This window comes from Fusarium phalaenopsidis (assembly GCF_050370095.1).
Source record: "Fusarium phalaenopsidis strain FUZ10S chromosome Unknown contig_32332, whole genome shotgun sequence".
NCBI classification, from domain to species: domain Eukaryota; kingdom Fungi; phylum Ascomycota; class Sordariomycetes; order Hypocreales; family Nectriaceae; genus Fusarium; species Fusarium phalaenopsidis.
In genome coordinates this window covers 2686351-2706127 of record NW_028145391.1, presented here as the reverse complement: position 1 = coordinate 2706127, position 19777 = coordinate 2686351, and the positions used below count along the sequence as shown (strand labels likewise).

The 19777-nt window shown below is 55.7% G+C and overlaps 5 protein-coding genes across 5 annotated transcripts; 3 read left to right on the top strand and 2 right to left on the bottom strand.

Annotated features, from left to right (window-relative positions):
* Positions 1 to 2995, bottom strand: LRP88_13823 (transcription factor domain-containing protein; the record flags this gene model as incomplete). The annotated part of the gene is made up of 2 exons (XM_083250179.1): positions 1 to 2216; positions 2272 to 2995. The coding sequence occupies 2 exons, from the start codon at positions 2993 to 2995 to the stop codon at positions 1 to 3; spliced, it is 2940 nt and encodes a 979-aa protein (XP_083094513.1).
* Positions 2996 to 11900: 8905 nt separating this feature from the next.
* LRP88_13822 (mitochondrial 54S ribosomal protein uL29m) lies at positions 11901 to 12771 on the top strand (the record flags this gene model as incomplete). The annotated part of the gene is made up of 2 exons (XM_083250178.1): positions 11901 to 12416; positions 12484 to 12771. 2 exons carry the CDS (start codon positions 11901 to 11903, stop codon positions 12769 to 12771), a joined length of 804 nt encoding a protein of 267 aa, XP_083094512.1.
* A 1058-nt stretch (positions 12772 to 13829) lies between these two features.
* On the top strand, positions 13830 to 15834 carry LRP88_13821 (GDP dissociation inhibitor; the record flags this gene model as incomplete). The annotated part of the gene is made up of 8 exons (XM_083250177.1): positions 13830 to 13875; positions 14009 to 14033; positions 14165 to 14224; positions 14286 to 14313; positions 14400 to 14745; positions 14836 to 15375; positions 15429 to 15583; positions 15640 to 15834. 8 exons carry the CDS (start codon positions 13830 to 13832, stop codon positions 15832 to 15834), a joined length of 1395 nt encoding a protein of 464 aa, XP_083094511.1.
* A 633-nt stretch (positions 15835 to 16467) lies between these two features.
* On the bottom strand, positions 16468 to 18561 carry LRP88_13820 (protein NOG1; the record flags this gene model as incomplete). Its single annotated transcript, XM_083250176.1, has 3 exons — positions 16468 to 16509; positions 16565 to 18372; positions 18432 to 18561. The coding sequence occupies 3 exons, from the start codon at positions 18559 to 18561 to the stop codon at positions 16468 to 16470; spliced, it is 1980 nt and encodes a 659-aa protein (XP_083094510.1).
* A 370-nt stretch (positions 18562 to 18931) lies between these two features.
* Positions 18932 to 19633, top strand: LRP88_13819 (orotate phosphoribosyltransferase URA5; the record flags this gene model as incomplete). The annotated part of the gene is made up of 1 exon (XM_083250175.1): positions 18932 to 19633. The coding sequence occupies one exon, from the start codon at positions 18932 to 18934 to the stop codon at positions 19631 to 19633; it is 702 nt and encodes a 233-aa protein (XP_083094509.1).
* Positions 19634 to 19777: the final 144 nt, after the last annotated feature.

Genomic DNA, 19777 nt, shown 5'->3' with positions numbered 1-19777 from the left:
TCATACTGCCGTTCCTGTGTCGAGTTCCGTCTTGACAGACGCAGTGCCAGCGTCTTCCACCACCTGTGGAAGAGGCTTAAATAGTTTTGCCATCTCAAGTGTAAGATCCATCGCTCCATACTGATCATCAATCTCTCCGACTGATCCCAATTCTTCTCCTCTTGACGCACCATCAGACATCACCCATGATTTGACCGACTTCAACAGCTGAATGACCTGCACGAAACGAGCGTCTGGGGACAGTCGCAACTCAGACATCTGTGTGTGCTTGAGCATGTAGTTGGCTAGCCAATAGAAATGCACACCATCCCGCGAGAAGCCATGTCGTCGAGGGTTGCTTGATCCCGGCAAGGTTGGTGGAAACTGATTGGCCATGTCGGCGTCCCAGTTTTGCTTGAACTTGCCCAGGGCGATGGTGAGTGCTTGCAGGCTCTGTGGGTCCGTGTTGGCAGCCGCCCCATCCACGGGAGTTGCCCGTCCGCTGTTGGTACCGGTCGGGGTCATCCAGTCACTTGGAGGAGGGGTTCCAAATTTGGAGAGCTGTGCAGCACTACCGTCCACCTGGGCCCGTCGAATCAAAGCCAAAATGCCGTGGATCAAAACGAACTTGCCATAGAGATTGGTGCTTCCTGGTTGGATCTGATACGATGGGTGAAGGAGAGCCTTGAGGGCCCAGTCCATCTCTGGTTGCTTCGCTCGTTGGGTACCAGAAGGGTTCGTCTCCCGCACAGCATCAGCACCCTTGAGACCAAGTGCCGCAGCACACACCTCAGCCTTGTCAGCATCCCAGGCGGCGTCATCGCAAGGCAGAGGCAGGTGAATCTCAAACACATCGAAGAGTGGATTCGAGTTGAAGTAGAGACCCATTGCCGCATCCAAAAGGAAAACACCAAACATCAGGCGATTGCGTCGTTCTTGGTCAATCCAAGTCTCCCAGGCGAACTGCCTCGGGTCGAATTCAGCTGGGTTGAAGTCGATTCGATGCAGAGGGGACATCAAGGCGGTATCATTGGGTGGCTGGAAAAGATTCAGCTTCCGGGCGTGAGACGCAAGCACAGGGTAAATGTGTCGAGCCCGCTCCCGTTGTTGAGGCGATCCGTTCCAGAGCAGAAGGATACATGTTAACAGGACAGCCTGCAGCTCTTCGATGTCAGTCCGAGATGCATATCTCGGTTCGCCTGTCTGCAGTTCAGCATTGGACATCATCTTGCAGTCACGCTGAAGCGCGACAACGAGAAAGTCCATCATTTCGCGAACGTTAGACGACGTGACACGGTCTGAGTAGCAAGCGCCAATGCAACACATGCCTGCGAGTAAGCCAGTGTATGCCTCCATGACCTTGAATGTTGTGACGTGGAGAAAAGGCATATGGATGTGGAAATGGGTGTACTTGTCCAAGAAGTCTTTGACGTTGTCGGGTGAAAAGTAGAGGTTCATTCCCGCGCTTTGGGGATCGATGGCCTGGTTAGGAGGATAAAAGAAGTTAAGGATCTGATCAGAGAGCTGGTTGTATGGATTCTGGAGGTGGGATGGCATTCCCCAATTCGACAAGAGGGGGTCGGTGGCACTGGCACTGTCGCCTGTCGTTCCGGGCCCGGCATTAGGTTCGGGTTTGGTTCCGATCTGCGTCTGTCCAAGATTAGGATTGAAAGAGTTGTTGATATAGGTTTGATGCGCACCAGCCTGGAACATCTGAGACCAATCAAGGCTAGATTGTTGGTTGTTTGAACCGCCATACATGGGCATTCCGTTCTGAGCCGGGGGCATGCTGTAGCCGGGCATCTGTTGGTTGCTCAAGTTGGGGTCGGTAGCGTAGGGCTGAGAAGCACCCATGACCTGGCCGTTCATTTGGCGTCTGTCAGCGTTGTTACCATTGTCAAGACGGCCGAGCGAGCTGGATCGGGACAGCTGGCTCTGGTCCTGAGCCATGTTGTTCATGCCGTCATTAACAGGGACCATGCCAAAGGGGTGGACCATGTTGTCAGCGGGCAGGTTGCTCAAGCCGTTGAGATGGTTCAGGTCGCCCTCGTGAGCGAGACCAGCAGCCTTCTGGGCCTGGGCGTTCTTCTTGACGTGCGCTTGAGGGTGGGATAAGTGGCTAGCTCCAGTGGGGTTTCCACGGCGGATAGAGCACTTTTGGAAGTGGCGCTTCAGAATATCACTTCGAGAAAACGTATCGCGGCAAAGGACACACATGTATGGGCGATCGCCAGTGTCTGCCAGGTGCATGTTAGTAATCACTGTAGGTGTCAATAGTGCTTTCAGACTCACGTCGCAGAAGATGACGCTTCAAATGCTTGGCGTGAAGATAGGTCTTTGTGCAGTGAGGGCATGGGAATTTGCCATCAGCATCCTTCACTGGAATGACCGTGTTCTTGGTGCCACCAGTGCCAGCAGCCGGGGCAGCAGGCCGACCGGGAGCGCTTGGCAAGATACCGCGTCGTCCCTGCGATCCGACAACATGAGTAGGCTGCTCGCCTTCCTGAAGAACCGAGGTAGGCTGCATGAGCGAGCTAGGGCCATAAGGCGAAGAGACACCAGGCTGGGACATGATGCCGCCGGGAGGCATAGGTCGCAACACCGGAGGCCCTCGGCCACCAGCGGGCGCGGGCGCGATGGGCTGTGGGTGAGACGCGGTTGTGGTCGCCTGGGGCATCATGGCCGCCGAGGTGCCATAGGCCTGGGGAGGCGGGTATTGGTTCGGGGGCATTGAGTAAAGACCGCCACGGGCGCCGGGCTGCGATGTCTGCTGCTGGTAGCTAGGCAGGTTGGAGGCAGATCCAGGCGTGTTTGGGGTGCCTGGAGTCCGCGGCGTGTGCGGGTGGCTGCCGTAGATGTTTTGCATGGCCGACGTTGGGGGCTGCAGCGGCGGCAGTGTCTGAGGAAGAGGCGAGCCGGTTTGCAGCTGGTTGGGAGAGATTGCGGTAGGTGAAGGATACGTCTGACCAGAAGAAGTCGTGTTTATACCATTGGAGGGGTACTGCGAACCGTCCATGCTACCCTTGGGAGAGGCGAAGTTGGTGACGAGGGACGTGGTGTTGAAGAAACCGCGACGCAAAAACTGCCCGGGGTATGATGGACCTTGGCGGTGGATGACAAGTCCAAGTCGAGGATTGCGGAGAAGAAGAAAGAGGGGTCGAAGGGATCCTCAGAAGTTTGCAAGCTTCGATGGCAAACAGAGATCAAGTACGAAGCCTTGTAGAGCTCCGCAGACGAGGTTCCCGGATGGTGGAGGATGAGGCTCGTGGCAGGTCCCTCTTCTGAAGGTGGTGCTTTGGAGAGGGTGCACAGAGTGGAGAACTGGGTCTCGAACCTTTTTATTTTTTTTCTCCTTCAGGCGGGCAAGCTGTCAGGGCAGCAAGGTCGGAAAGGTGGGTTGCGGTGGGTGGATGTTGCGTGGGTGGGAGGGAGGGCGTGAGTGCGAGAGGCGCGAAGGAAGAAAAAAAAAAGAAGTGGGCGGGGGTGAGATAAAAAAGACAGTGTTGCGGTAGCGGACACTAAGTAGCAATTTTTTTTCTGCTTAGTACGCGATCGCAGGAGGGCGCGAGGCGGCAGTGGAAAGCGGCAGCAGAAGAGAGAACTTCGCAGCAACAGCGGAACCGTTGAAATGCCTTGGCTGGCACGCACAGTACGTAGTAGTCGGTCTTGCACGCTCACAATTCACACACCTGGGTGGTGCAGTGAAGAGAGTGGGAAGTGGATAATGCTGGGAGGGAAGTGGGCCCACGGCGAGGATGAGGAACCACAACGAGGATAGCTGGGGCTGGGATCTGGAGCAGAGGAAAAAAAAAAAATAGGTCGCGGGTCGCGGACGTGTTTGATGGGGCCAGGCGCCAGACGCGCAAATCTTGCGGAGATGTCGCGACAGTGAAGTCGGGCGAGTTGCTCAATGGGAGGGGGGATGCAAGAGCTGGAATTGATGTGAGGGGATGTTGAGAAAAGTGAGTGAGGTGAGCGAGAAAAAAAATTCGGGGGAGATCGAGGAAGATGGAAGATGAGGGAACGGGAGAGAGGAACAAACCGAGAGAAGGAAGCCTAACGTACCTCCTACCTCGCCGTACCCGCCAACCTCGCCTTGCCAGACAGAGGGCAAACAGTGAGAGCGCGCGCCAAAATGAGAGACGAGTTGCCCGCCTGCCTTGCCTTCTCTTCTGTTACCCCTGTCGGCCAGTGAGAGACGACAACGGGAGAAAACGACCACCAGTGCAGCCAGAGCCGGAGTAAACGCCGAAGTACCTGGTACCAGCGACATTTGCCAAGCAAGGACGATGCTTCAACACTGGACGCCAACTGTTTGCAGCATCCAATTCTCTCCCCTTCCCTTCTTGTCCCGACACTCGCTCTTTTTTTTTCCCTCGTTTTTTACTCTCTACACACCCGAGTCTGCTCTCGCCTATGTACTAGCAATCACCCTTCGTCTTTCTTCTCTTTCAAATCGGGTCTACGGCGAAATTTCTGGCTTGTCCCAGTTGGCCGCTAGCGTGGGTGCCATTGCCGCTCTAAGCCGCCAGCCAGAATTGGGGCCCGTGAAAGGCACTGCGGTTTGCGGTGAATCTTTCAATACTTGCTCGTCACCTACTGGCTGCAGCCACGTCCAGCGAGTAGCCAGGTACCCTCGTCGTATCCACAGAAACGATCAGGGTGCTTCTTTCCCTTCCAGCATCGCCTTATCACTAACGCCTCAACGCACTGTAATTCTCCAGATGCCGAGGGGATGATGGATGGGGGTGCTGCAATCTTTTACACCTCCAAGAGATACAGACACTGGCAAACACTGGGCATGTCCTCATTCAGGTTGCCGCCGGCCATGACGCCTCCCTAAAAGAAAAAAAAACTCTGCATCCCGTCTGTCCTCGCTACTGTACCAACAGGCGCATCAAGCGTATAAGGTACTTGACGGAAATGCCAAACACGCCAAACCGATTTGGGCGCATCGGCCAAGGTGTGCGTGAGGCGGCGACCTGACATGCAAGCCCCTCGCTCAGGCACCATCCTGATCTGATGAAATGCACCTCCGATCCAGAGCAGCCTCCAGCGTTGAGGCCATGAGGCAACTGAGGCGCTGGGCGGCATCGTTAGCAACAGCAGCGGCAGCGATAGCGGCACCGGTCTCGCCGTCCGACACCGCCCGGCAAGGAAGGGAGGAACCCTGGGGCAAGAGGCGCGGGCAAGCACGTCTGGGGATTCGGCCTCATGACAAAGGCCCGCCAAAGGCAACCAAACCCAAGGCCCTGAACAACCATCTCTTATTCCAACGTCGTGGTCAGCATCACCGCATCACTATTTTTCCTAATATCACCCAGTGTCAGGCGGTCCTCCAATGCCTGTGTCAAGTCAGGGATCTGGCGGCACTTGCACCGATGCTCGCAATGCTGGCTCGTCTCGCCATCCTGGCCCCAGGCAGGGAATCGCTCTGCACAAGAAAAGACAGAAACCAGGATGATGCACAACGCGTCGAGACACTTCACAAACGGCCTCTCGGACAACGGACTTTGCACGGTCGGTTGGTACGGTGCGCCAAATGTGCTCGAGCCAGGGGGGTGGGGGTGTCCTCCGCGTGGGAATTGTTGGAGGTTGGGTGATTTCGTAACAGGTACGCTTTGCCTCCCTACCTGTCAAGCTGTCCGGGCTTCCTGGACCGTTGTACACGATACCTCGTACTCCTAGTCTCCGGTGCGCGCTGCCCCATCCGATTCCCGGTGTCGTAGCCGGCCTCGCTACACACCCAAAGGTCACGATGCTTCACACCAAACCGAGTCCTCTCACCGCATTACCTCATACACGACTCGGACGCCGAGTTCGCGCCGGGATCTCTCGACCAGATCATGCAGCCCTTCTCATTTTGATTTTTTTTTTCTTGCCTGATCTTGTGAGCAACTTGAGCGACTAGTGTCGACGCTACGGGACTAGAGGATCGTGGCCAGATTTTCTCGACCGCCTTCAAGCCGTCGATATGTCCTTCGCGCTGAGACAGATCTTGACCAGATGTTTCATGCGTACCAGATGCTTCAAGACATCGTCCGGGGCTGTCTCGTGCATCTCTTGCAAGTCCCCGTGGCCTGTTTACGGTATTGTTGACACTGGCGTTGTTAATGTGATTCAAGATTCACAAAGGTGTTTGGCCAACTCACCTACGATTTGATATCAATACCATTTCGGTCGAGGACCAATGGCAGGCCAGAGTTCCCGACTGCCTTGTTTGACAGCGGCAAACTTTCAAGCCCTGTGGCTCCTGGACATCTCAACGCCCGTCCTGGGGAGGTCAACTTGCTTTGCTCAACCATGCCATGGCACCATCCCTAGCCATGATACGTACGGCGCGCTTGTCGTTGGCCTCAAGAGCGGTTTAATAACGGGATCCTATGCCAAACTCAGGCAGTATGTCTTGGCAACAGCCGCGACCAAGGTCTGGCCTGTCCTTCTGTTGGCACTACACTGTACGCCGCCCACGCTGGTACGTAAACTGTTCTGGCATCGTGACCTTGGGGGCTTGCCAAACAGACTATTAGTTCCCTGAAGCCATGTGCGCATACGGGCAGGCGCTTGGCTCGTGACTCGAAGACGCCAGGATCCCAAGATGATGTGCAGGATCCACGAGTCAAGCGAGTCTCAAGCATGTTCCCTGTCCTCTGTCGCGCTCAAAGGCTGACAAGGAGCAAGGGCACTGGCCGCGGTGTGATCCTTGGAGCCCTTTCATTCGAACCTATTGATTGGTGAACTCGGCCAAAAGTTCTCTTGGTTCGGGGGCAGCACCCTGGGGGAATACTTTTCGGCATAAAAATTCCACGGACGAGGAGACATTGGCTAGGTACGAGAGAGAAAGCTCGACAAGTTAGCGTCAACAGCACTGACGATTCAACGGACCCCTGCCAACCTAGAGCGAAAGAATAGCAGAGTGGGTCAACAGAAGCAAAAAAGGAAGAGAACAAAATTCGCCGAATCCTGTTAGTACGTGCGAGGTACTCCGATCGCTGCGGCGGACAGTCCGCGGGAAAGAAATCACCCTCAGTGTCGGTCAGACGGTGCGCCTGGTTTGTCGTCCCTGAAACGCAGGCACGCGCGAATTGATTGACACGAGGCACTTTGCTCCAATGGTCCTCGGATCTCCTTGTCGTCGACGCCAGGCACTGCAACGGGGCCGTCCAATGGCTCCCGAAAACACCACGCCCGGCTGTTCCCACCGAGGCAGATCTCAGTGGAGCCAGGCCCCTTGGAACCCCTCACCTTCCCGCCATAGCATTCTGCTCGAGGACGAACGAGGGAGGGAAGGGAAGGCTTCGATTCTGACTCCAGAAGCTTGTGGTGGAGTCCTTCCCGTGAGGAGGCGTACTCCATAGTTGGAGAAGAGTTGATCTGAGCCGCCCACGCTGGCCTGTTAAGAACCCGCCCATGTCGCAACCACCATGCTTCCCTCAGACCACGCACGATACAAAATATATATCGCCTTGTCACGATATCACCATGTCCTGGTCCAGCAACCGAGTTGGGCATCTACCCGCCAGTGCAGCCCGTTGAGGGCTTTCCGCGATCGGACGATGACCGGCAAGCTCGAAACAAAGGGACTTTGGGGGAATGTCAACCACCTCCCTCTGTGCATGCATAGCGGCGGGAACACCGAGACAGGCGTCATTCCCGAGAAACAGCCATCAACGAACCAAGCTGGTTGAGACTTGGGGGATTTTTGTTTCCCTGCCACTGAGAGAGCTAGCAAATCTAGCATCAGTCACCCCTGCCTCTGTGGCGGCGCCTCTTGGGCCCTCTTTTTACCAGGGCGCGGACGCTGTGGGACATTGTCATGGCCAGAACGTGGGACAGAACAACTGCCAGAGCCGCCATCGTGCGGATACACACCTTGTCGTTTATCAATCTCGACGACGTCCAACATGGCATTGAAATCAATCACGACCGCGTTGCTCAAGAATCGTCCTGGGTATTTTGCCTCTTCAACATGTGTCCTTACCGCCATTGTCAGTACCGGGCCGGGGTTGGTTACCCCTGGCCATTGCGTGGCCTGAGGTATCAAATTTTCTTCTCCCATGACTTCTTATGACGTTCTTTTTCTTTTTTCCGAGACTTCACCGACTCGAGAAACACCACCGCCGTTTTGCCTACCGTACTCGCGCTCCACCCAAGCTCACGTTTGTTTTAGCCAACGTTTGACAGGCAAAAACTTGCTGGTAGCTACCCAGGAGACAGGTCATAAACAGGCCAGGCAAATTGCGATCCTGCACTTACAGCAGTTCCTCACAGCACATTGATTGATTGCCATGGAAGATATTCGCTGACAAATGGCGTAGTAATTGTGGCATGTACGAATCTGGCATGTGTGCCCGGCACCAGGGTCTGGTGGTGGCGGGCGCGGGTGCCGCCGGCAAGCTGTTCAAAGATGTCATCGGTTGTCTGGTCGCTAACTGTGACTTATTCTGGTCGCGTAGGGATGATGCTCGCAACCTCAGCTGATAAGTGCGCAAGAGACACGCCCTTCTTGGAGACCCCTGCTCCGACAGTCGGGACTGCTCCATCGGGGTATCCGATGGAATTCAGTGGCTGACATGGACAACAGGGATTGAGGTCTGCCTCTGGATTTTACGAAGGTGAGGGCGGCTCGGGCTCCTGGAGGGTGCCCGTTTGACATTTGAGACAATGATACAGTTTCGTCGACGTAAGGGGCGAAAATTCTGGTCAAAGAAATCTGGACGCGGACAGGAGGATCTCGCCCGATATCGTCGGAGATGTGGTTCTCGTCCGGTAAGCCATGCACACCATCATGGTTTTCTCCAGTGCACCACACCAAAAGAGGGCCATGTTCGGCAATCGTTGGAGAAGCGGGCCTGGTGGAGAGGAGCAAAACTGCCGTTGGTGGTGCCGGACGGAGGCATGTTGAGCCTCAAAGCACCAAAGCTCCTCCTGCTGGGTCCCTCCCGCTCCTTGAAGACCCCGTCAGGGCCACATCGTCCTAACGCACAACATTAGGTAGGGAAAGGGCACGTCGCGATGGCTTCATCTCCACGCCATGTATGAACTGCTCGCCGTGGGCGTCGGCAACACAACCGAGGAGGATTCCGTCCTGTATCCCTCCCTCCATCAACCCCCCGCGTGCTGTGCGTATCGACATTTTCCGCGCAATCAGCAAATGAACGGACCGCTTGCAGCGTAGGCACGGCCGCACGAGTCATAAATCATTAGCCTCGGGGGTTTCGAATTCCCTGATACTGTACTGTATCGCGACGGCCAGAGAATTAAATCGCTCGCTCTCTCAACCGCACATCAATGTCCGCACGTCATTTGTTCAGCCGGGCCGGTCTAGTGATGAGCCACCGAAATCTACTCTGACTACGCCGTACAGAGAGATGAGCTGCACGTCTGAAGCGACAGGTGCGGAATCTTGAAGGGTGCACGGCCTCGAAGCCCTCCACCCCCGACCCGTTTCGGCGACAAAGAGAGCATCAGTCGAGGGTATCGGAGCTAATAGGGTAATGCTTATTTGACCAGCGCCAGCTTGGTTTTTCCCAACCACCCACAGCCGCCGGTCGGTCATGTACGTCACGAACGCCCAGCCTGCAACAATACGCCTTTTCACATCCAACATCCCACCCATCATTAATCACCACTGGCGTCGTCTAGTGCGGAACTCTGCCGGAGAGGCGTCGTTCTTGGCTGGCCGCGGTGTCCGTTTCACCACGAGGCCCCCCACCAACACCAACTGGCGGCGTCGCTGGCGAGCAGACTCGGAAAGCAAAATGCTGGTTGAGACTTCCAAACTTGGTCTACGGAGTTCTAGGGAGGGAAACTTGAGCCGGCTGTAATATGACCTTGCAGGGCGGGTTAACTGCTGTCGGTGATCGGTATCAAGCAAGATACGATGATGACGATGGGCAGCCGATGCTCGCACCACAGCTGCGACACATGTTTGACCCTGGCGGTTTCTCCAGGTCTGTACGTACGTACGACACGGTACAGTACGTCTTCACCGCGGGAAGTGGGAGGGGCGCACTACGAACCCTCCGCGAATCTGCTGTGCGTTGACTGGCTGTCGAGGTCAAGTACTCGATACCAGTGCGTCCCACGAGCCCCAAGGTTTAACCACCGGTGCACACTTCACTTGAAAGAATATATGTTTGACGCTAGCAGTTGAGGCCAGAACGGTTCTCGAACTTGGCCCGGGCTACCTGTCAAAGGCAAGATTGGTGAATGAATGGATGGATGACGACGGATTTGTGATTTGAGAGGCTGCGAAAAGCTCCTTTCGCCCGCACCATTCCTCGGAGTTTCGGTGAGCGAACAACTTTTTCCTGACTTGCTTTTTGGCGCCTCTTGAGGCGTAATCTCCTTTTCCCGTGTCCCGTGTATGTATATCCGTATTTCCTGTCCCTTGCCCGTTTCACTTGACTCGAGCTATGGACTCGGGCGCTCACTGCCACTTGTTTTGTCTCGAAGAGCCCCCAGGTACCTGGTTTAGGGAGATTCGCCTCGCCTCGGTTGAAAAGGTAGTTTGTCGTTGGGGAGGCGACCAGAGGCGAGCTATGCAGCTGGCAACTGGATCCTGGTGTGTTGAAGCTCATGATTGTGATGTGTCGGCTTTTTTTTCCCTGCGGGATATGCCGCGATAGAATGGTTGGCAGTATTATTTGTCCGATACTGGCTGCCAATGCCAATGCCAAACAAACCCAGAAATGTCTCTGGACAATTACAGCAGATGCCCCCTTGTTGGGCGCCAAGTTGCGCTCCGCTTGCAAGCACCTGGGTTGCAGTCACCCCCCGAACCCTTCTGACTTGCATGGCTTGCATGACCATCTTTCCCTGAATCGGGCATTGCGAGTTGGAAAGATGGCCGAGGAAGGCTGTGCAAACCCCCACGCGCCAGACGCGAGGGGAGGGGTTGCATGTTGCATTCACGTCGAGCCGCCCGTGACAGGGTTGTGAGCCTGTAGCCTGTAGCCTGTATCTGCTGGCCAAGGCTGGCTGGTTGGTGAGGTCGGTGACGCATGGATGAGCATCCTATGCGATGAGTGCGTGTCGAAGGAACACATCAACACATGCACACGTGTAATGGTGCCGACACAGGCGGCACGGACATCTGCGGCCTTGGGCGATTATCACTTGCTCGTCACACATGTCGGGTGAAGTGCGGTGCAGTGTGGATTTACCCTGAAGGTGACATCGTGAACGAGGCATTTGCTGCCCAGCTCTTACACACAAGGACGACGAGCTTTGCTCTCTGTGCCGACCTCATACAGTATAGGGTGAGAGAGGCGGAAGACTTGCAATTACCCTTCTCGGTGCCTATAGTACCTATGTTTGGAAACAAGTCGGTGGTTTCCATGACCCGACGCGCGTCTCATGTTGTCGTAAGCGCCATCTCGCCGCAGTTTGATGCATTGAATTGTTCACATGAAACTGTCGTTGCTCAGAGGACTGATCACGATAATGTCCGTCCCCTCGGCGATGGGTTCAGAAACGTGGAGACGGCGATGGAGTCCCCCAGCTTCATGCTCGTCCGTTCCTGACGATGAATGGATAGGGCCCGCATCCCGTTTGTGGCTCTGGTGGTCTTTCTAGCCAGGAACTGGCAACACCCTTATTTTTCTAGAAGATGGCTATGAGATGGGGCATCTGGAGTAGTTCCCCCGCATCACCCACCCCAAGAGATCATGTACTCTGTACTCCGTACCAGGCTATCCGTGCTGCAAGTGCGCCTCCATCGAGGAGGAATCCACTGATGAGATCCATCTCTCGGTGAGCCTCGGTGAGCAGGTTGTGCACGTGACTCCAAGAGCGGCGCCGGCCTTACAATCAGCCGACACCGAGAGACAGCGAGCTGTGCCCCAAATTTTGCTGCGTGCTATTGAGGTGGGTTGAATAGCCTCGTCCAAACGTCCCGACAGGCCATATATCTGCCAATGGCAAGCCCAATTGCGCTGCGGTCCTCCTCAGGCCGGATACTCCAGGCCTGCACCCCCTCCAGAACATCATTGATCGGCAAGGCCTCCTCAGCACCTCGAGCCACCGCCCACTTCTCAACGACCGCACCACAATGCAAGCGCAAGACCAAGGACAACAACCCGAAGCGTGGCGTGAGTAGCCTGTATGGCTCAGGCCCTCGCGAGCCTCTCTCCATGTCCAACGTTCCCCTGCCCAAACCCCGCGACTTCAAGCCCGAGGTTAAGGTCGATCCTGACCATGGGCTCTGGGGCTTCTTCCCCGCGCCGGGCAAGTTGCTGTGGACGCCCAAGGAGACAGAGGAGCACGGACGAGCGTGGACGGTCGAGGAGCTGCGAAAGAAGTCTTGGGAGGACCTGCATGCCCTGTGGTGGGTGTGTTGCCGGGAGAGGAACATGCTTGCAACGTCACGGGCGGAGCTTCTTCGATCCAAGCTGGGATTCGGCGAGCGAGAGCTTGATACACGAGATGAAGAGGTAAACATAAATCCTAACGATTCTATGCCTGAACTGGAGTATTGGAGTGCTGACTCGGGAATTATAGGTCATGAAGACGCAACGAGCCATCAAGCATGCGCTGACGGAGCGATTCTATACCTGGCAGGATGCCGTTGAGGTTGCTGCGAATGATCCCGAAATCAACCTGAAAGGAGCCAAGGGCAAAGTCTACACACCCTCTGCGTATGAGGACGAGGCCGAGGCCGTGGAGTGGACACAACTAGAGACGGAGGCGGAAGTCAAGGCTGCCCAAGACGCCAAGGACAGCCTTCCAGTGGACACCGTTACAGCGGAAGCACAACAGGGCAAGCCAGAGAAGCCACTGGAACGATAAAGGCCTGTTATCGATGAAATGATGCCACGCATAGTCGGGACATGTCTGGGACGGGAAAGGGGAAAGGATCATGATGTCTGGTTGGAGCTAGGTTGACTTATTCGTCGTGTACATCTAGGGCATGTAAGATACAGTAGACGAAACAAGACATGTGTGTGTATGATAAATGTACGATATACGACTGTGCAGCGCGGATATGAACATTTGGCCGGGTCATGGTTGTCATGGCTCATCATGAGTAGTGTGGTCGACTAACGACGGATAGCATGAAGTTGACAAACATGTCAGTCATGCAAACCGATAAAATAGGGCATGAGCTACACACTCGCATATGCATTCCGCATTGAGCAAGCATTTATAGTTCAAGTCACCGGAATTCCGTTTACCGGGATGGTGAAAAGGGGGCACGCAGGTCTTGTTGAGGCAGCGGTGGCACTGGGGCCAACAGCTCAAAGAGACCATGTCCACGTCCTCGTCACCTTTCAGGAGAAGACGAGAAGGAAAATGGCATCTCATTTACACATTTGGCGAGCAACCGACGCCTCAGCGACGGCGGGACCCTGCATCGTACAATTGAAGCCCACATGCCAGCCCAATCATATGACGGTGAGTCTTCTGGGGACCGTCACCGGCTCATACTAGCTACCTAGTCGAATTGGATTAAGCGATCTGGCAGATTAGTAGCCAGGACGAAACGGGCAATGCATAATCAATAATCAGTGATCGGTCTCGTGGGAGCGAGATGATGACCTGAACTGGACATGACAAACTGGGTAAGACGTTGCTGTTGGAGGCGTCAACCACAAGGTTAGGTTGAAGTTGGAGTGTCCTTTGGCAGTGGTCCTCTAAAATAATGAGGATGGTCCCCACACGGGCTACCTAAGGATTGACCTTGACCGATGCTTTCATCCCCTCCCCAAACCCCGCCACTTTCTTCGCACCTCGCTCGAGCTTCATCCCGCTTCTTTTGCTCCTCTCCTCCTTTTTCTTAACCCTCACCTCTTCTCTCTACTACACATTCACATTCAGTCATCGACGGATAGTCACCATCGTGCATCATGGATGAGATTGCAAAGGAATACGACGTCATCGTGCTGGGCACTGGTATGTCGCTTCCCCCGCCTCTGCTCTGCTGTTCGAATCCCCCCCGCATCTAGCCAAAGCTTGGGACTTTATGCGATGGACGGATGGATGGGGAGCTTGGTGTCTCGATTCTGTGCTGACCGTGTTTTTTTAGGACTGACCGAGTGTATTCTCTCTGGGTAAGTCGATGAGTGGACAGACGCAGCAAAGCTGGTGCTACAGCGCTTCGTCTTGCGATCCTATGCGCTGGCGCTTGATGGTGCTGGTGCTGCTTGATATAAAGGCGGTCGGCTGATGGTTCCCCCAACAGTGTCTTCAGCGTCAAGGGCAAGAAGGTCCTCCACATCGACCGGAATGACCACTATGGCGGGTTAGTCTCCCCTACACCGTGATACACCCCCCAGAGACAACCAAGCTGACCGTGTTTCCAGAGAGGCGGCATCCGTGAACCTCGAGGCGGTATGCAACCCCCCCCACCCACTCCTCTACCCCCCGACCAGCGTTCCTCCCCTTGACCCGACATTTCTAACGACGACCTCACGCAGCTCTTCAAGAAGTATGGCAACTACCGTGAAGGCGAGGAGCCCTGGAAGCAGTATGGCCGCCTCAACGACTGGAACATCGACCTTGTTCCCAAGTTCCTCATGTCCTCGGGCGAGTTGACCAACATCCTCGTCTCCACCGACGTGACACGATATCTCGAGTTCAAGCAGGTTGCCGGCAGCTACGTCCAGCAGGGCTCTGGAAGCAAAGCTACCGTCGCAAAGGTGCCTTCTGACGCCCCGGAGGCTCTGAAGTCCCCCTTGATGGGTATCTTTGAGAAGCGACGCATGAAGTCCTTCATCGAGTGGGTCGGCACTTTTGACATCAACGACCCCGCGACACACAAGGGTTTGTATCCCCGAGCGCAGCACCGAGAGCAATGCAGTGACTGCTCGCTGGTTGAGACCATCATGAGCTGACAGGTAGCTATTCAACTAGGTCTCGACATCAACGGCTGCACCATGAAGGATGTCTTTGACAAGTTCGGACTCGAGGCAACCACCAAGGACTTTATTGGCCACGCCATGGCCCTGTACCTCACCGACGACTACATCACCAACCCCGGCCAGGCCCCCGAGGCCATCGAGCGCATCCGCCTCTACGGTAACTCGGTCGCTCGATATGGCAAGTCCCCTTACATCTACCCTCTCTACGGTCTCGGCGAGCTCCCCCAGGGCTTTGCCCGTCTGTCCGCCATCTACGGTGGCACTTACATGCTCAACACCCACGTCGACGAGATCCTGTACGAGGGCGACAAGGCTGTCGGTATCAAGGCCACCATGTCTGGTGTTGAGGAGATGAAGTTCGAGACCAACGCCAAGCTCATCCTCGGTGACCCTTCATACTTTGTCGACAAGACCAAGGTTGTCGGCCACGTTCTCCGTGCCATCTGTATCCTGAAGCACCCTCTGGCTGGCACCAACGACAGCGACTCGGCCCAGCTCATCATCCCCCAGTCCCAGGTCGGCCGCAAGAACGGTATGTGACCCCATATGTTGCTCTCTTCATATGTGTTTGCTGACAAGTGCTAGACATCTACATCGCCTGCGTTTCATCCGCCCACAACGTCTGCCCCAAGGGCTACTGGATCGCCATCGTCTCTACCATTGCCGAGACCACGGCTAACCACCACCTTGAGCTCCAGCCCGGTCTGGACCGCCTCGGAAAGATCGAGGAGCAGTTCATGGTAAGTTGTCTACATCAAGCAGGTATTCTGCAGAGTTGAGCTGACATGTCTTTCAGGGCCCTCCCATCCCCATCTACGAGCCCAACTCGGACGGCACCAATGACAACATCTTCATCTCCAAGAGCTACGACGCCACCAGCCACTTCGAAACCACCACCGACGACGTCAAGGACATTTACCGTCGTGCGGCCGGTGAGGAGCTCAAGGTTGAGGGCTTGAGGGACGGCATCCAGGTCGCCGAGGATCAGTAGAGAGCTCGCGACCACGAGTCTGGGCTGGGGCTGGAGAAACCAAAGGAGAAGGTGAGCCGCGCAATGGAGACAACGGCGTGCGTCAGCTTTGTTCTCATGACTGTAATCATCATTATGACAACGGTTGTTGTGGCGACCCACGACAAACCGAGGGTGAAGAAACTGTCCCTGTAGACGACAAGCACCCTTGAAATATACCTTTTTTTCGATAGTGTACCTCACGTATGATCCAATAATCAATCATATGGGAAACATGGATACATGTGTAATCAGGCATTGTGATATCTTTGATTATCAACAGTCAAACTTTTTGCCTCGTAAATCATAAGTACTTAAGTTAAGAAGAAGATAGAGTAGTCCCTTTCTTTGCTCCAGCAAGGGACACCCGTGATATCTACTATTCTAGCCGAGCTGGTTTGAACCCCCCCCAGCAACGACACCACACGCGCAATCAAGTGCGTACACAACAACTCAGCGATGGGATCACAATTCAGTATTCTCTTTTTTCCATACGCCCCAACTCCCAGGCAAAAACCACGGCCCACGAACCCGCAAAAATATGCCAAAATGAGAGAGAGAGAAAGACAAACAAACGTGGAGGAAGACGAGCCCAGAGATCTGGACTTGACTCCTTTATCGACGGTTTGTCTTGCCCATGCCACGCTTTCCGGCCACCTGGAAGAGTAAAAGTTAGCAGTGGCTTCACGGATCCAATACAGGGACAACTTACAAGATGCTTGGTCAGGGAGGCGCTCGTGTGTCGGTCGGCCTCGCCCTGGCGGGCCATGCGGTTCATGCGCTTCTGGTTGAGCTTGGCGATGCGCTCGGCCTTTGTGCGAGTGATGTCGTCCTGGACGCCGTCGTCGCGGCGGCTGCTGGTCGGGGCTCGGCTTCGGGCCCGGCTCATGGAGCGCATGCGGTCGCGAGGGGTGCTGGCACGGTCGACGTCCATGGCATCCGGGTCCTCGGTGCCGAGGCGGCTGCGGGACATGGAGCGGCCGCGGGGGCGCGACTTTGAGCGGGCTCGCTCGGCGATGTCGGTGGCGTCGACTCCCAGGGCGTCGATGGCGTCCTCGAACTCGGAGAGGTTCTTCTTGGCCAGCTTGCGGGGGATAATGGCCTGGTTCTTGAGGCGCTTCTTCATGCGGGCCTCGTTGCGGATGAGCTGCTGCTTCTCGCGGATCAGCTCGGCCTTGCGCAGCACCTCGGCCTCCTCGTCGTCCTCGACATCCTCATCCGACTCGTAGAAACCCTCAGCCTCGAGCTTCTCCTCCTCCTCCTCGAGGGCCTGGAGCTTGGCCTCGATGTCGGGGTCGATGAAGTCGTAGACGTTCTTGCCGTCAAAGATCTCGGGGATCTTGTCGTACTTCCACTCAGGGTTCTCGAGCAGGTAGTCGGCCTTCATGTCGACGTTGAAGACACCGGCACCGCCGTTCTCGACTTCGACATCCCTGGCCAGTTTCCGGCGCTCAGGGTCCTCCTTGTCGTACTTCTTGCGGTCCTTGACGCCCTCAGGGATGAAGGTCTCGAGGGCCTGGCCGCCCATGGGCTGGGCGACGTGGATTCGGGACATGACATCGGCCAACCTGCCACCGATGTTGCCACTGGCGCTTGTTCCGGCCTTGAGCTTCTGGTTCACGCGCTCGGCGATGAGACGCTCGCAGGCGGCGTTCTTGACCTCCTGGACACCCTCCTGGGTGTTGCAGGAGAGCTGGAGGAGCTCGACCTCACCAGACTTGAGAATGGACTGGAGCTCAGCCTGCAGCTCGGGCTCGAGGTCCTCAGGCTTGGTGACGTCGATCTTGTTGACGACGACAAATACGAGCTTGTTGGAGAAGAGGGGCTTGATGCTCTTGAAGAGAGCAATCTGGGCGCTCACTGTGTAGCCACACTGCTCCGAGAGATCCATAAAGTACATGATGGCGGACCTCAAGTGGGCGATGGCAGTGATACTCTGCATCTCAATGGTGTTCATCTCCTCGAGAGGGTGGTCGAGAATTCCGGGGGTGTCGATGGCCTGGAAGCGGAGATACTTGTAGTCAAAGTGACCGACAAACAGACTCTTTGTGGTGAAGGCATAAGGCTGGACGTCGACGTCGGCGCGGGTGATGCTGCGCAGGAAGCTCGACTTTCCAACATTGGGGTAGCCGCAGATGAGCAGGGTCCTCGTGTTGGGGTCGATCGAGGGCAGACGGCCAAGATGCTGGCGGACCTGGTCGAGGTACATGAGGGGGTCCTTGAGGCGCTTGATGAGGGTGGCCATGCGACCGAGGGCGGCCCTCTTGAGCTGCTTGCACTGGAAGAGCGACTGGCCGTACTTGAGCAGGCGGACATAGTCGCGGGAGATGGTCTCGATCAGGTGCTTGGCGGTGGAGAGCTGGCCGAGGGCGATCTTGAAGTGGTCGGCATCGTAGAGGGTGTTGAGGAGATCCTTGTGGAACGGGTGGATGTCCTGCAGTCGGGGGAAGCTCTCGAGGATGGCGCCGAACTTTTCAGAAAAGGTCTCCTGGGTGAACTTGACCTTGCGAGTGTAGAAGGCTAGACGTGGAAGTGTGAGCGACCTGTTTTGAGTATCGTGGTTGTTTATCAGTGCTCACCTCGAATACGGCTGATTTTGAAGCCGGCGCGAATCTGCGTGGGCAGCTTGCGCTGAGTCCGGCTCAGCACGATGTCCAGGAACTCCTGCTGAGTAGGAACCGGGGGGATATCCTTCCAGGTCGTCTTCATGATGGGCGATCTGTCGGACAATTCGATATGATTTTGTATTGGAGCGACAGAGGAGGAGACACTCGACGCTTGAAGGAGGATAATGGCAAATTCAGTTGGGCGGTCAATTTTTTTTTTACTCGTGTTATCGATAAGTGGGCGTGCGCGCGAGGGGAGGACGGGGGCTCTGATTGGCTGAGGTCAATTGGCATCTGGATCTCAACCCCGCTAAACCCCGCCGCCATACATTGAGCGCCAGCAGGTGAGGGTCAACACCAATCGAAGCCATTTTGCTTTGGATGGAGGGGTTATCGCAACTGCAAAAACTTTGATCTCTACCCATATCGACCTACAAGAGATTATCTTCTGCTCATCAATTTCACTCCTCAACATGTCTCAGCTCGCCCCCTACAAGCAAGACTTCCTCCAGGCCGCCATCGCCGGCGAGATCCTCAAGTTTGGCAGCTTCGAGCTCAAGTCGAAGCGCATCTCGCCTTACTTCTTCAACGCCGGCCTCTTCCACACTGCCCGCCTCGCCGGCGCCATCGCCACTGCGTTCGCCAAATCCATCGCCGAGGCCCAGCAGCAGACCGGCCTCGACTTCGATATCATCTTTGGCCCCGCCTACAAGGGCATCCCCCTTGCCTCGTCCATCGCCGTCAAGCTCGGCGAGCTGGCTCCCGAGAACCTGGACCGCGTGTCGTACTCTTTTGACCGCAAGGAGGCCAAGGACCATGGTGAGGGAGGCAACATTGTTGGTGCTCCCCTCAAGGGCAAGAAGATCCTGATTGTCGACGACGTCATCACTGCCGGCACCGCCAAGAGGGAGGCCATTGACAAGATCCGCAAGGAGGGCGGTATCGTCGTTGGTATCGTCGTCGCTCTGGACCGCATGGAGAAGCTCCCTGCTGCCGATGGTGACGAGTCCAAGCCTGGCCCCAGTGCCATTGGTGAGCTTCGCAAGGAGTACGGCATCCCCATCTTTGCCATCCTGACCCTGGACGACATCATCGCCGGCATGAAGAGTTTCGCTTCCGAGGACGACATCAAGCGAACCGAAGAGTACCGCCTCAAGTACAAGGCCAGCGACTAAACGCCACGGGAGTCGAGCAATGGGTTAAAAGAATGATGTTATGATACTAAAAATGGTCACCAGGAAAGAGATTTGGGCAATCAAAAGGGAGATAGAGTGTGAAACGCAAAAAGTTATAGACCAGCTATCTCATTATTTTAGATG